We start from the raw sequence: 15,807 nt of genomic DNA, 5'->3' as shown, positions 1-15,807 counted from the left end.
CAGTGGAAAATTAGAGGGGTTATTCTGTTGCTCAGTTATTGTGAATGTTGGTGTGGCTCTTTTGCATATGAAATGCTCTGAGTAAAAATAACTTCAAAGTGGCACAACCAAATAAGAACATTCAATCATTGTTCTCTTCATCCTGTCTTGATATAGTTGTCTGTACACCCATATTGTTGCACATTGGCATTGGCACGTTTACAGTTGTAGTTCCCAAATTAAAACTAAGTATGTAAAGAAAATGGTACGCTGGCAATGAACAATGGGTAATTGACAACTTTCTTTAAATTCTGTCACAGGAACTTTACATTATCCATCACACACTAATTTGCACCAATCTAACTGTTGCTCTTCCCAGAGCCAAGGCTGAACAGATGGCCTGGATGGGACATCTCCCTCAGGGTTTGAGACTGAAATGTCCTTTTAGTAACATGACACCGTCACCCTCTGTTTCTGTTGGTTGATTTCTATTTTTTTTAAAGAGTATTTTAGGTCTTTATTTGACAGGACAGCTGAAGACTACGCATCAAAGAGCCGCAGGTCGGAGTCTAACCTGGACCCGCTGCATCGAGGAGTAAACCTCTATATACGGGTACCCGCTCTACCAACTGAGCTATCTGGGTGCCCCTCTTGGTTGATTTCTGATAAGCATTTGAAACTGACGGACTCTTTATCAACCCCCTTGAAGAAAATAGTCCTTTTCCTTTTTCCCATCCACAAGGAGGTCAGAGGTCAGGTTCAACTAGAGAATTGTGTCTCGTAAGAATTCTGTGTTTTGCTAAGGACACTTCAGTGGGGCATCTGAGACAGAATAACAGCACTTCTTACAGCCCCGTGTTACCTGGTAGTGAGGGGGTCGCTGGTTCAAGTCCCAGTACAGACCAAAGTACAGAGTGTGGATTGGTACCTGAAGAGATGCCCGTTCACCTCCTGGGCACTACCAGGTGCCCTTGAGCAAGGCACCGCCCCCCCAACCGCTCAGGGTGCTGGTCTAGCACTGGCAGCCCACTCACTCTGACATCTCTCCATTTGTGCATGAATAGGTCCTGAGCATGTAGTAATTTCTAACAAACTATACATTGTAATTTCCCCACTGGGGATCAATAAACAGTATAAATTAAATTATAAAAATGACCTGCTCATCACGGTTCATTAGCTTCTTGGGATTAGTAAGCCATTTAGCCATTTCATTACAAAGTCAGTTATATTATAACAATTTGTATACCATAGGATGTCCTTCAAGCCAGGGATACATTATATCTTATTACATTTTTATTTTAACTATATGGTAGCAAACACTTTCAGGCTTATAATTGCATTTTATGACATGATTTTCTCTCTTCAGTGCACCCCAGTTGCCAAATCATGCATGCTACTTTGCATGTCACATATCCCGGGACTACTTTGATGCCCAAGACAGTAAATGTGTAAAAGGTGTGTGTGCAGGTGTGTGTAAAGCCCTCCCGCTGTTGTGAATGCCTTTTTGTCTTAAATGGGATGAAACTGGCCAGTTGCCAAAACCAGCATCCTATCCTGGCACTCCAGACAGATTGCTAATAAAAATGTGACTTTGGGAAGCAAGCCAACATGCTAGCTGCTAGCTTTGCTTAAGCACCATGCCAATTATGCTACAACTACAGTAACCTACATTTTTGGCATTTATTAAGAAATGCATGTTAATAGCTTCTGCCCACTCATGTGGCCGTTATTTTAGGTCCCTAAGGAAGATATCATTTCTTTAAAAAAAATATATATATATGACATCAATAATTGATGTTAGTACTTAGGTTTTCTGTCATACAATAGCCTTTTACTGTATTTTTTTATACTGTTATGCCTCTCACAGTAATCATTGGCACATCTTGTCAGACGCTTTACTCTTTAATTGGCTTAATGATGTATCATTATGAAACTACTCAATGAGATCCTCATGTGATAATGTCAGTTTTAATTTGTTAGTGAAAACACAGCAGCAGTCCCAGCTCATGCTGAGCCATGAGGCAGCATGTCAGGCCTGTACACACACACACACACACACACACACACACACACACACACACACACACACACACACACACACACACACACACACACACACACACACACACAAGCAGTCCGACCTGCTTTTTTTTATTCAGACCAGATGCTTAGCTTTCCACGTTGTACTTACTGTAACATAAGGGGTGATGTGTACAGTTGTAGTCCTGTAGAAAGTAGGTTTAGGGACCACAAATCCCCTGCTCAAGCAGACCACACAGCAGGGGAGACAACTACAAAGGTTGATCCAAGCTTCCAACTCACCCAACATCAGAAAGCTTGGCGAATGAGGTGCCATTTGTCTAAGAATGGACAGTAGGATGTTTTCTCTGGCTCTCCGACTTTCTCCTCTCCACAGCTACAGTATGAGACTCCAGAGGATCGACAGTAGTCTCTGCTCTGGCTCAGTGTGTCTAGGTGTGGCAGATATTTGGAGGGTCTCTGTGTTACAGTAAGAGGCTGCAGGATTTGGCTGTGTGTTTGACAGGCTGGCCTGTATTAAAAGCTTTATCCATTGCTAACCTCTCTGGTATTAATACTGCCACTCGTTTAGTACACAGAGTGGGAAAATATTAACTGTTGGCCAAAATAAATATATATTTATCTCTTTTAGCCTTTAATACATGCCTGTGCTACAAACATATCCATCTTACAAAGCCATCTTGTAGTAGAATCTTTTAAAATGATGTTTCTTAGTACAAGTGAAAATTCCTGCCAGTTGTGTGGAAAACTTTAGCTTGTTTCCACTTGAAAAACTAGTTGGGAGGAATGATTGATTAACAAACTTGGTTCTTTTGGGCTTTCTGAGCACTTTGTCCAGTCTAAATGCAAGATGTTGTTTAGTGCAGCTGAATGATTTATCATGAAGTATGTTGTTTATTGAGACAATAAGGGAATGATCGGGGAAGTTTGTGACATTTTTTTAAATTGTTAGTTGGCCATTTGTGAGAGCAGCAAGTCAATATTGTAGTCATTGTCAAGGTAGTCTGTCCTGAATGCTCACTTTGTATTTACAAAACTGTATTGGGTGTAGTCCAACTTTGGCGCTCATTTCAGTGAAATAGATGCTTGAAATGTAAGTTGATTTATGCAATGTGAAAATCAGATAACTATATAGATAGATGTTAATTTTGTGTAAATTTGTCTTAGTTCAGAAAAGGTATCACTGGGTTGAAAAAGCCAGAAGTTTAAGAAAAGCATGGGTCATCCCTAAATGGTGTGATCAATTAAGTAGAAACTAATCATTCTCAATGAACTACTGTTTGTAAATGAGTCAAGCAACATATGTATATTTCTCAGTAGTGTGAAAAGAAGTATATTCATATTTTATATGTACATTTAGGTAGGGTTGTGATTACAAAATTGGTCCGTTTTGGGTTTGAAGGGGGCGTCAATGGGGCGTGATGCAACCAAGTTTTTCATGGTCATTAAATGCAGCGTTTGAGTCTCCGGTACTGTTTCTTTGCATCATGCTGTATATGGACGTGCTCCTATAGGATAAAATCCAGTAGGCCTTCAGTGTGTGCAGAGCTGCATGTATGTGTAGTGAGGTGTCATATTTCTCTGCGCTCTACTCTGCAGGTCACTTTGGGCAGGCAGGGCATCAATAATGCAGAGACCCTGTAGGTGTCTCAGAGAAATACCAGTGTAAGGCTTCCCTCAGTATACTACATGTACTTCCTTAGCCCATTACTATCTGCCACAGTCAGACTGTACTTAGCCCACAGTTTGGGGCTGCCATTTGCGTAGTGTTGACATTGTGGTGACATTTTTATGCCCTGAAGAGACGTTCTGTCGTTCAAAACAAACAAACCTGGTGAACTAAGGGGAAAATCTGTATTTTTCAACCTGGACCACATTTTCCCATCGATTTGTGTCTAAATGACTAATGTGAACAAGAATCTTTGAAATTGGTCCAGTATTGAGCAAAACCGGCAGCCGTGAGCCAAGCTGCAATGTAACCCTATAGGGCAATAGTGACTGTCAATGTACGTCCACTGATTCAGATTGTCAATTATAAGTGTCTGACAACATCATAGAAATATAGATAAGTTGATGTAATCCTGCAATGCTTTCATCTGTAACTTACTGATGCCAAATTAACTTTAGCTAATAGCATTAGCTTACCCCTACTGTGTCTACAGCTCCTCACTCTTGGTTGGAACATCCTTTTTCTTTAGGAAAATTGTCATCCCTGGTCAAAATGGTCACTGCAGACCCAATGGTTAGTGAGGAACAGTGAATGTACCGGGGGTTAGGGTCCATTTGTAGCTGTAGCACAACTAGCCACAACTTCGGCCTATGCATATCCAAAGGTAATGACTATGAAAGCTCAGTGTTCACTTTTTCAGAAATTCAGAACAAGACTTCACCATCTTCCATAATGTAGTTGGACACTTATAATAACAATCTGAGCCTGTCAGTTGCAAAAATGAGCATTTGGATATACATTGACGTCGCTATTGCCAAATAGGATTACATTGCAGCTTGGTTCACGGCTGCCAGTTACAGCGTTGTCGCTCAATACTTGACCAATTTCAAAGATTTTTGGTCACATTTGTCACTTCAACACAAATCCATGGAAAATTGGGTCCAGGTTGAAAAATACTGAAATTCCCTTTTTAAGAAGGACATAGTGCAGTCATTTTCTCAGGATTTTGGTAAATATATCAGTAAACATAGCTGTTTTTTAAGAATGAGCAATATTTAAGGCTTTTGTTTACCTTTCATCAACAGCCCTTTCTACAACTGCTTTTGGTTTGGAGGTGTGATTAGGCTATGACATTAACTATTCAAACACTTGAAAAAAGTAGGAAAAAGAATTTTTAAGGACTTACCTTCTTAAAAAATATTTTTTGTGTTTCACACCGGCATAGAAAATAACCGCAAACGGTAAATGGCATCTGTTGCTGCTACAGTGGCCTTGTAGTAGTACAGAGGTAGCAGTAGCCTGCTACTGTCCTATATCTTCTGTTTTGCATTTGTTTTACTTTCTCCTGATAGCTACAGTGAACATTTGGCAAAGATAAGAAGCTAGGGAGGTGTGTGTCTGTGTGTGTCTGTGTGTGCAAGAGAGGCAGAAAGCATTTGTGACGCTAGTGTTACTGATACACAAAGGACAACATACACTCCATAAATCCCAGCCGTTATTGTGCTGCAGAGACCAAACTCTGCAAGTGGGAGGTTGAACTACTGGCTTGAACTCGTGATTTACAGGGAGGTCTTTTCTCCCAGATGTCAGAGGTCAAGGCCTAATAGTCATGCCTAAGCTCGTTGCTCTTTGCAGTGAAAGTCTGGAGATTGTGCAGTCCTCTCTGAGTTGTTGAAATTTTGTTAGTCCCACAATAATTGCCCAAACCCATAACTTTGAGCTCTGTGAATGGCAACAGAACTAGTTCAATATAATAATATTTGTACACACACATTTGTGTCTAAAATGAGGTAAAGCCGCAGGTTTTAAATAGGGTTTTAAGGATAGTGAACAATAGCTTGACAGTTCTTGCATTATCACTTAAGGGCTACATCTCCAACTCTCCTGTGGCTTAAAAAATGCCACTTTAATTTTCTTTAACATGTCAACTGCTTTCATTTCTTAAACTGACACCTTAACATCAGGAGTTGGGGTCAGACCCACCAGAATCTGAATCAGAACACTCAGTTGTACTTACAACAAATTTGCTTATTAAAAGTATAAAAACAATAAATGTAAAAAACATGATAGCCTAAACAGATATGCACAATCTAACTGCAATAACAATAAGGAAAGAAGCCTGTATGGTTTAGTACAGAATGTGCCAAAAATGTTGAGGGAATGTGCAAAAGTTCAAGATATATAGTATGTGCAATGGTCAGGTACATCCTTGTCCAGGTACAAGGACCACCGCTGGGTGCAAAGACACAGGGCCACTAGAGACACCGCTGGTACTACTGCACACTGCCTGTATGGCGTGAGCGTGGCGTTTCTGTTGCGTGTCAGTTGCGTGGCGGCTGCGTGGCATTTTCTATGTCTTTGCACACCAGAAACGTGTCTGGCGCGGCACTGCTGCTAGCCATGTCTGTACACATGTAGGTTTCCCATTGATAAAATTAAATAATAGCGTGTTCTTCAACTTTATTTTGTCAATATTTTTGTGTTTTTTCCTTTTTAATATTTAAAAAGGAGTTCAACAGATTTTCCAAATTTGTTAAAATGTTAAAAGCATAGGCTATCCTGCAGTCCAGCATCCCTCTTTCTTTACCTGATTAAAAAGCTGTAAGTGACAAAAATGACATATAGCCTAAACATCTTTTCGTATTCTATATTGCCTGGAAACGGTTCCAACACGCTTGCGTGTCGTGTGAAAAATAGGCGTCACGTGTTTTCAGCGTGGCTTGAGATGGCCTGAGACGTGCGTGTCACGCAGGCAGTGTGCAAGCTCTAACCTGTTAACATGGGAGCCAGAATAAAAACAGACACGCCACGCAGCTGACATGCCACGCAGCTGACATGCCACGCAGGCAGTGTGCAGGAGGCCTGAGGGAGGAGGATGTGGCGCTGTAAGAGGCCTGACCAGGACCATGGCTGGGTGTGGGACAAGGGGACACTGTGAGCCCTAGCCAGAGCCTGCTGCCATCATAGGGAGTTTAATTTGCTGCAACCACTGGGCACGGGCTAAGACCACTGTTAGGGGTGGGTATATGGTGCAGATGGAGACAGGGCTAGACTTGGTTGCATCCCCACTGATTACCAGAGCAACACTTATCACACGCATATCCTGTTTTTGGCCGCTGCATGTGGTGCTGTTGGGTATCCATGGCCAACTGTTACCGGCCGGCTACATTGCACGTGTAACGTATGCGGGGCGGATGCTCCAACACTACGCTTCCACTCTAATTAATGCTACACTGGGCATGAGAGCAGCGCGTAAGTGGTGTGTATGTGCTGCGGAGATCCGCTCTACAAGACTAAAAATAGGACAGTCTTTTATTTATATTTTGACGTAAGGTGTGTGTGTGGCTCTTTTATACAGAAATGGATTATAATGAGTCTCTTTTTCTTTTAAATTACACTACCGATGTAGAGGAAATTACTTAATGACTGTCAATGAGCGTAATGGCAGATAAGTTTTGAGAGTTTCTGTTTTTATTTCTTGTTTCCCTCACCTGCGTCCTTAATAATAGCTGACAGGCACCGGCTCCAAAAACTGAAGAAAGAACAATAAAGCGAAAGCTCACTGTCTCGCCTGTGACTGACACAGAGTGTGCACTGCTGATGGACTGTATAACAGAACAGACATCTTCTGAGCTTTACACAAAACCATGTTTACTCATCATCTAACTTAAATCAACTTTCTAAAGAGCTGTCCAAACCGGGATTTGAGAGAAAAGCTAGCTTCTATGACATTCATTTAGAGCTGGGCGATATGGAGAAAATCAAATATCCCAATATTGTGGCAATATTGTAGGGTTGACAATTGGTGCTTTCACAAAATATTTACACAATAAGATTTTTGATAAATAATCATCAGTTATGTTGATATAATAACTATGTGGGTAAAGGCAAATAATGGAACAGCTAGAACAGTCTGGTGTGTTCCGAAAATTACATTACTCTACTGTAATGCAGCCTTTAAAACCAGGAAAAGGCAACATTTGTGTCATATCAGGATATTACGATATCGATATTATATTGATCTATTGCCCAACCCTCCATTCATTGTCTTTTTCTAGCTGTATAACGTACTACACTGATTAAATTGCACTTCAACGCCTTTAAACAGTGATAATGAACACTGTATTGTTCTTATGTGTGACTGTTATTTTTTTCACCTGCAGTTTCCAGAGAAGAGCTTGTTGATGCCATCTGTAGATCACATCAGTCCTTTAAACCACTGCTTGTGGTTTGTGAAACTGCTTGTTTTCTCTCTTTATGAGCTCCTCTCCAAATGCTTGAAATTCCCTAATGCTAACTAATGAGAAAGATGTCTGTGTGTTATCTTTGCTAAAGCCCACAAGTGTGACTGGCATCTCTCTTTGGCCTTCATTAATTTGTGTGTCATACAAATGTATTACACTTTCCAGTGTACAGTTCATGTACTGCATACCATAGGTTCAGTGAGGTCCGTCAGGCTTTAAAATGTCCTGACCCCGACGTGATTTGAACACGCAACCTTCTGATCTGGAGTCAGACGCGCTACCGTTGCGCCACGAGGTCCTGCTTCAGTTGTATTTCAGTGCTGGACATTTGAGAGGTACATCTAGCTGCTCGTATTCTCCCTGTGGGAATTATAACACTTGCAGCAGCTAGTGCAGCAATCATCAAACACACACAGGCACATGCTCTCTCTTTCTCACACTCCTCCCTCCCTCCCTCAGTTTCCTCCAGGGCACCAGTCTTTGTGTGGTCTTTGACAGGAACAAGCAACCCGCTCTGGTACAAAGACACCAATAATGGGGCAAAGAGAGCTATTGTCTGGGCTTATGTTGAAAGTGTGTGTGTGTGTGTGTGTGTGTGTGTGTGTGACACAGAGAACAACCACCTCTCTGTTATCTCTCACCTCCTACATTGGATCAGATAAGATGATACCTGATCAGTCCATGGTTGTGGTATATCACTCACACAATGTATGAATGAATGAGTAAAGCTCACGAGTGACTAAACAGGTCACTGGGGCAGGAGACAATACACACTGGCACACCCTGCATATCTGCTCATATATGTTCTGCCCAATACAAAAGTCGTTTAGCCTGCAGATCTGATCAGTGCCAACATAGTAGTGATTATTCTCTGACTGCAACACTGTTTTCACATCTTTTTTTTCTGTGTGTTAAATGTAATGCCGTTGCATTTGCAACATTCTGCTACACATGTAACCAGATAGTCTATGTACATACTCCCCATGACACTTAACCAGCCATGTCTGGCTCATTTTGCTCTACTGCTGCTCCGTTTTTTCCGACCCTCTCATCTCATTAAAGTGAAACTACGCATGCTGTACATTCCTGTGCTGTTACATTTGGCAGTGCTACACAAAGACAATTCAAGCCACCACCCTTTACATTTGCACTTTATAAATGAGTTTTTGACTCCATTGACAATATTAGTAAAATGTTTTGAAGTTTTCTGGTGTGGACATTACTGTAATTAATATGACGGGGTTTAATTATAGTCACACTTGATTAAAAAGTTCTCAAGTAATTGCAGTATGGTGCTAAACCTGTCATGTGTCATATTTCACATTTTAGTGTCTCTGTTGGCATGTCATGGTCAAGTGGCATTGCAATCTTTTCGCAATTTCGTGATGCTTTAGCACTGTGAAGCGCTTCAGCTGACGTTCAGGAGCTGTAAGGGTGACCCTTTGTACCTGACCTGAGTAATATTTCTCTGTTTGCAGTAAGGTGGACTTATATTTGCTCTCCTCATATTTCACTCAGCTTTTCGTCCAACCCCACACATACATGGCTCAGATTGTCTAATAATGCAGTGCCGGCCAGCTGGTTTTGAAATCTAGTTAATTAGCAAGTTACTCTCAGGAAATAGTGATTGCGTGTTAATTTGGTCTGGGAAGGGAAAGCCCTTTTCTTTTCTTTTTTTTAAGATTATTTTTTGGGGGCTTTTCCCTTTATTTGAAGGTGGAAGGGAGAGATGGAGGATGACACACAGCAAAGGGCAGCAGGTCAGCTTCAAACCCCGCACCGCTGCAGGACACAGCCAACATGGGGCGAACACTCTTACTGGGTGAGCTAGAGGCTGTCCCCGGGAAAGCCCTTTCTCTCAAGTGACCCTAGGTTGCACTTGAGAACAACAACAGTATGGACGTGTTGTGTGGATCTGATGAGGGTTTTGTTCCCTTATGCACACAAACGTTTCCATGGTAAAAATGACTGTTATTTGCCACAATCAAAGATGAATTTTCAGTCTCTTTCTGGAAGGACAGAACGCTACATGACCGTGCAAGAGCCAATCTTGCACAACGTGTTGATTTAGTAGCAGAGATGATGGTTGGCTGCTTAGCTTAGTGTGCTAACACTTCATCAACTCCACAGCTGTCCTCCCTTACTGCTGTTACTGTACACTACAGTAATATAAATGACTCTGTCACAATGCACTCTTTGTTGGGAGTATATGCCCCCTCTATGTTTCTCTTCCGTCCATTTGTACTGGCTTTCATAATACATGTATTCAATGTTTGATTAAGCCCATGTGTTCGAATGTGATAAATTTGATTACATTTCATTTTACTTTGCGTTGCTGCTAAACCACTGACAAACTCAGATTTTCGATGTTAGCAAGCATGTACTACATGCTTAGAAATCTTTTATATTTAAAGAATTCTACTATGAATTAAAAGGATTACATAATATCTTTTAAGATAATTCAAGTTCAAGGGAATCCTTGTAAAAAACGGAGTTGCGTGAGGGACACTTGAGATTACTCCCTCACTTGGGAAGAAAAATCATGTTTTGATTATGAATACAACAATAAAAGACATTTCCTACATATTCTCAGCACGGGCCTTGAGGATTGGAGAGAAAGAATTAATGATAGCAGAAGTACGCCAAACAGGGAATTTGACCTTTTGGTTGTTTTTATCTGAGCTGAATGCCTAACATGACCAGCTGTATCTTCCTAGGAGGTCTTACTAATACTTACAAGTATCCACCAGGGAAAAAAAAACTTGGAGCTGTGTGTGTGTGTGTGTGTGTGTGTGTGTGTGTGTGTGTGTGTGTGTGTGTGTGAGAGAGTGTGTGAGTGTGTGAGTGTTAGAGAATTAAGACCTTGGTATTACACCAAAGCATTCAGAGATAACCCCCAAAACACAAAATCCAACCCAATCCCAGTTAGTGATGAATTCCCTGCTAATACTCTTGTAATGAAGAGTCCTTGAACTGATCATTCTTGGCTTGCTGGAGGCACAGCACTAGATATAAGGCTCCCTACATCATTTTAACCAAGTCAAATCTAAGCAGCCAACGCCAAGTTCATTTCTTCCATCCCAAGTGAATTTCTGGGATTAAGTTATGTTGCTGAGCTTCTCTCAGAATTTCTTCCACGTAATCCATCTGAGGAAATAGTCTGGATGAGGACCACGCCAAACAGACATGGGGCGTGTCAAAATGTAAACATTTCAAGACTTTTTCCCCCTGTTTAATGCCAAGTGTCAGTTATTGGTTTGTAATGACTTCCAGATATGGTGATTTGTTTTGCTGTGTCTTTATTCTTAGCTAGATTGCCAGTATGTTATATATAGTGGTGGTATTGTGGTGTAGCTTTGGCAATTTTTCATTTGTCATTGTAACTAACTAACAATGGGAACCAAATAATTCTGTCGTTGCTTCTGATTTCTTGTCTTGTCTTTTGGAAACGTCCCTGATAAACGTGCCATCGTTTCCTTCCTAATAACCTCAGAAGGAAGAAAAATACCACACAGTTATTCCCCTCATGATTTGGACCATTATGCCTGGTGGACCGCATTGGAGTTCAGTACAACAAAGCCATGCATGAAGGCATTTAACCACAGACCCAAAGACGGCTCCGTTATGGAGGAAAAGAGACAGAGGGAAGGAAATAGAGTGAGAACAAAATACAGACAAAAGATGAAGGAAATTCTTTTAGTAACGTTACTGAGCCGAGTGGTTTCTCTGTAGCCTCCTGTCTGACTGACAGGGAGGAAGCCAAATGACACATGGAGAGAATAAGAAGCTTTTATTTATTTTCAACTTTTTGATGCAACAACGGTGATGACAGTTTTTGACCTGAACGTGGGTGTTGTCACCTCTTATTAGGGCTGGGTAACGAATTCAATACTTTTTAAGCACCGACCAAATTTCCCTCTAAAGTATCGAAATATGTCTTTCAATTCAACACCCAATTTCAATCCCTAAGGAGTAAATCTCATCGGCGTCAGTGAGCCAAGCACGCAGCGTTCTTCTACCAAGTTCTAATAATACTTGTGATTGGCGGTTTAACGTTACATGTCGCAGAGAAAAACTCTACGTTACGCACAGAGCCCGTAATGCTGTAATTTCTTATTGTTTTATAAAATTGATATCAAAAAAAGTATTGTTTAGGAACCGGGTATCGAAGTCACAGTGTTGGTATCGGTATCGGTATCGGTATCAAATATTTTTTAGCGATACCCAGCCCTACCTCTGCATTTAAATATAACTATAAGAACTGATGCATATGACACCTCCTGTTGTGCCTGTGTCACAATTCTCTAGTCTACTGCCACAGGGAGAAAGGTATGAGTCAAATGCTTTACTTTGCAGGCTAGCCAGCAGGGGATTACAATATTTTATAACTGCTATCGTGATGTCAATCCATAGCTGTGTTAGAGCCCCTGTGTGCCAGATGACTGGATCATTATATGAACCATGTGGTGATTAGATCAGCTGATTCCTAGGAGAAACAAGCTGCTAATTCCTTTGGCTTGGCAATGCTAACATGTTGTATGGCTTTACTTACATAAGGCTTCAAATCCTAAGTCTAAATGGTGCCAATAAAGCTGTACAGAGCTAATAGTTTCTCTTTTTTTTCCTACCAGGACCCCAGCTACTGGGTCCAGGTCCACAGGTTGGAACATGGAGACGGAGGTATTTTGGACCTGGATGACATGCTGTGCGATGTGGTGGATGACAAAGATAGGGTGAGTCAATGTGTTTATTGTGTATTTTATTCATTTGTTTATTTTCCCCAAACATTTCCTGTTTCGCCACCTCTTCTCATTTTCATTCACTTTTTTTCTTGTGCAAAAATAGCTTTGGTTGTGTCTGCTACGCTGAAACCTTGAGCACAAAGCTCGGTCAGTACTACAGAGAGATCCACTAATGTGCTTATGATTACCCCTGTCTGCTTTTTCTGTCTCATCATTACTAAAACATTACAGAACAGAAAACTTCTGCACACCACCTGCTTTTTAATAATTTCTACCTACTGGCAGTCCTCCCTTGCTTTCATATATGTGAAGGGCTGAATGATAACAGTTCTGTCTTCTGTGTTGCACTCAAGGCTCCACTTTGATGTGTATGTGACAGTGTGTGTACTGTACTTTCAGTACAAGTGTGTGTGGGCAAAAAATCTATGTCAGAAGCAGCATGATATCACCAACCCATCCAACCCACTAGACCAGCTGTAAATGATTACCCATAATCCCACTGCATCCTACGCATGGGAACAGTGCTGACTACACCTGAGTCACTAACTGTTTGGCTTTGATGTTGGGCTAGTTAGTGAGCTATAACCCCCTCGCAAACACACTTTGTGAGTGGAAAATGGTTTAAATGATTTTTTTAACCAGTTTTCAGTTCAGCACATAGCTAATGATAAAATGTAACAGACAGGACCTTTGTATAACAACAATGATATTTGTCTACTATGGGTGTATGATGACATGGGTGATTTATCTGGTGTTTACATCATCACTTCAAAGATATGTTCGCTTAAGGCCATCATGATGGATTCCTCTAAATGGTGATGCAATGGGACTTTCAGTTGAAACTGTTATCTTCGATTCCTATCTGTAAGTTTTCTCACGATATCTGATCTCTTGGGAACATCTGAAATTATACAGTTCTTAAGCCCTAACCCCTAACCCTAACACAGTGTGTTTCATGTTGAAAACTACATTTCCCACATTGGATATCTAAGGTTTAAGTTCAGCGAGCTGTGAATTGATGGGAATACTTGGTCTGTTTGGTACGCCGGTGCTTTTCTATTTTGTGTTTGCATTTGTTGTACATGCATGAAACACTGTGTGTATGAGAGAGAGGGAGAGTATGGGATGTGCACCTACACACCTTACAATGACTGTGTGGTAGGTGCCATGGTTACGCATCAGATGGGATCAGTGATGGGAGCAGCTGTTTTGCACTTGCTGTCTGAAACACTCCTTTCTCCTCTCCTTTCCTCTCCTCTCTTAATTTTTTTTAATTAAGAAAGCACATGTTTTATTTGTTTGACCAATTATGTTGTGGTTTTTATTTATTTTATTTAGGATTTCCTTTTCTTGACTTGGTTTAGATTTTTGTGATTGTGATTCTTCTCTGAAAATGGTCCAATAAAGGAACTTTGAAAACCTCTCCTCTCCTCTCCTCTCCTCCTCTCCTCTCCTCTCCTCTCCTCTCCTCTCCTCTCCTCTCCTCTGATGGACAATTTGCTGGTTTTTAGTGGTTTGTGGGCTGTGAGGGGAGTGTTATGCTCTGTGGGGGAGGAGGGAGAGTTGATGGTTAGTTTTTGATTGGAAAAAAGCACAAAGTTTGTATTGATAGTATTTGGTTTTTAATGTTTGTTTAGTTTTTGGTTTCTTTTTCTTTGTTTGTGTCTGTTGATTTTCTGTGACTGTGAATCTTATCTGGAAATGGTCCAATAAAGGGATTTTAAAAACCTCTCCTCTCCTCTCCTCTCCTCTCCTCTCCTCTCCTCTCATGTAGTCCTTTACAGACAAGAAAAAAGAAAGACTTCTATTTTTGGAAAGTTTTAGTAAACTAAATGAAGACTACTTGGCACATCTCTATTTTCCCCTTGCTGTGAATATCTGCTCCCCCTGGTGGTTGTGTGGGCTTTTTACATCCCACTGATGACACAATATTTAATTTCATTAACAAGACATTTAGCCTGACCAATCACTGTCATGAGCACAGTAACAGCTGATTTTTGATTATTTGTATATCACTCTCATCAGTATAATTTTACAGTGATATTCTAAATGTTATGTTACAGCTCTGCAGTCTAAAACATAAACAGTGATAGTACAGTCACACGACTGACATACTGTAGTAAAACTCTATTGGTAGTTGCTGTAAATGACAGAGAGCATAACTCAGTTGGATGTGGGCTGAGTCTGAGACAGCTAACTTTAGGCCAGTGGAACAGCCTTCTGACTATGTGTGTGTGTACACACAGGATTTTATCTCGGTGTGGGTGTTTGCTTCTTTGTGTGAATGTATAGCTGTTAGTAGTAAATCCAGTCTGTCCAGTTCTTTCCATCAGCTACTGCCTCTGTCCCTGGTTCACTCTACTAACAGGAAGGAACCCACTCAACACAGTTTACCAGACCTGTTCATTTCAAAGCATTGATCACAATGCCACTCTTATCATTATGAATGTACTACTTCCACAGGCTTCCCAGTCTATGCTGTAGTGAGTGATGTTGGCCTACTGCTCGTGGATATCTCATTAATAAACTTTACTGTCTTCTTTCTCTTATCTAAATAAAACCTAATCTGAATAGATTTTTATCTGAAATTGGCTGCTTTTTTGACAGTGTTTTAGGTTGTTGCAGGTGGTTGTTTTTGCACTTTGTGTTATGATTGGCCTCAATTATGTTGCCAGACTTGAGCCTGGCGGTAACACCACAACCACAATTTGGAATCTCAGTGGTGTTAAAGTTTACATATGACAAAAAAGAATGGATAATTGAAGCCATATGAAGCTGAAGTAATAGCTATGAAGTATAGTAATTACAAAATAGAGGATCTATTAGCACTGCATCATTCAGTTGTTTTTAAGGTATGATATCTGTGAGTAATTCAGTGTTGTTTGCATTTCTTGCTGTTTATTTTACAGCAGAGCTGAAAGGTAGGAGTAACTGATGAGCTGTGATGTCTTTGTGTAACTTCTTTCGTTTAACGGAATGCATTAGATGAGTGCAGGCCTTAAAATTCATTGACCCTGACGTGATTTGAACACGCAACCTTCTGATCTGGAGTCAGACGCGCTACCGTTGTGCCACAAGGTCCTACATGTGAACTTTGGCTCCAACCCAAATTGACATCATATGTTTTACATTG

At 40.8% G+C, this 15,807-nt stretch overlaps 1 protein-coding gene and 2 non-coding genes across 6 annotated transcripts in view; 1 reads left to right on the top strand and 2 right to left on the bottom strand.

Annotated features, from left to right (window-relative positions):
- Positions 1 to 15,807, top strand: part of LOC114549067 (partitioning defective 3 homolog) — a 387,004-nt gene that overhangs the window by 37,508 nt on the left and 333,689 nt on the right. For all 4 annotated transcript variants that reach the window (XM_028569211.1, XM_028569212.1, XM_028569210.1 and 1 more), the window contains exon 2: positions 12,564 to 12,665. In XM_028569211.1, the coding sequence (XP_028425012.1) occupies positions 12,564 to 12,665 (102 nt within the window). The remainder of the gene's footprint in view (positions 1 to 12,563; positions 12,666 to 15,807) is intronic.
- trnaw-cca (transfer RNA tryptophan (anticodon CCA)) lies at positions 8,159 to 8,230 on the bottom strand. Its single transcript has one exon. It is a non-coding gene; the product is annotated as a tRNA-Trp (tRNA).
- trnaw-cca (transfer RNA tryptophan (anticodon CCA)) lies at positions 15,684 to 15,755 on the bottom strand. Its single transcript has one exon. It is a non-coding gene; the product is annotated as a tRNA-Trp (tRNA).

This window comes from Perca flavescens, chromosome 22 (assembly GCF_004354835.1).
Source record: "Perca flavescens isolate YP-PL-M2 chromosome 22, PFLA_1.0, whole genome shotgun sequence".
NCBI classification, from domain to species: Eukaryota; Metazoa; Chordata; class Actinopteri; order Perciformes; family Percidae; genus Perca; species Perca flavescens.
This window is presented reverse-complemented; position numbering and strand designations above follow the sequence as displayed.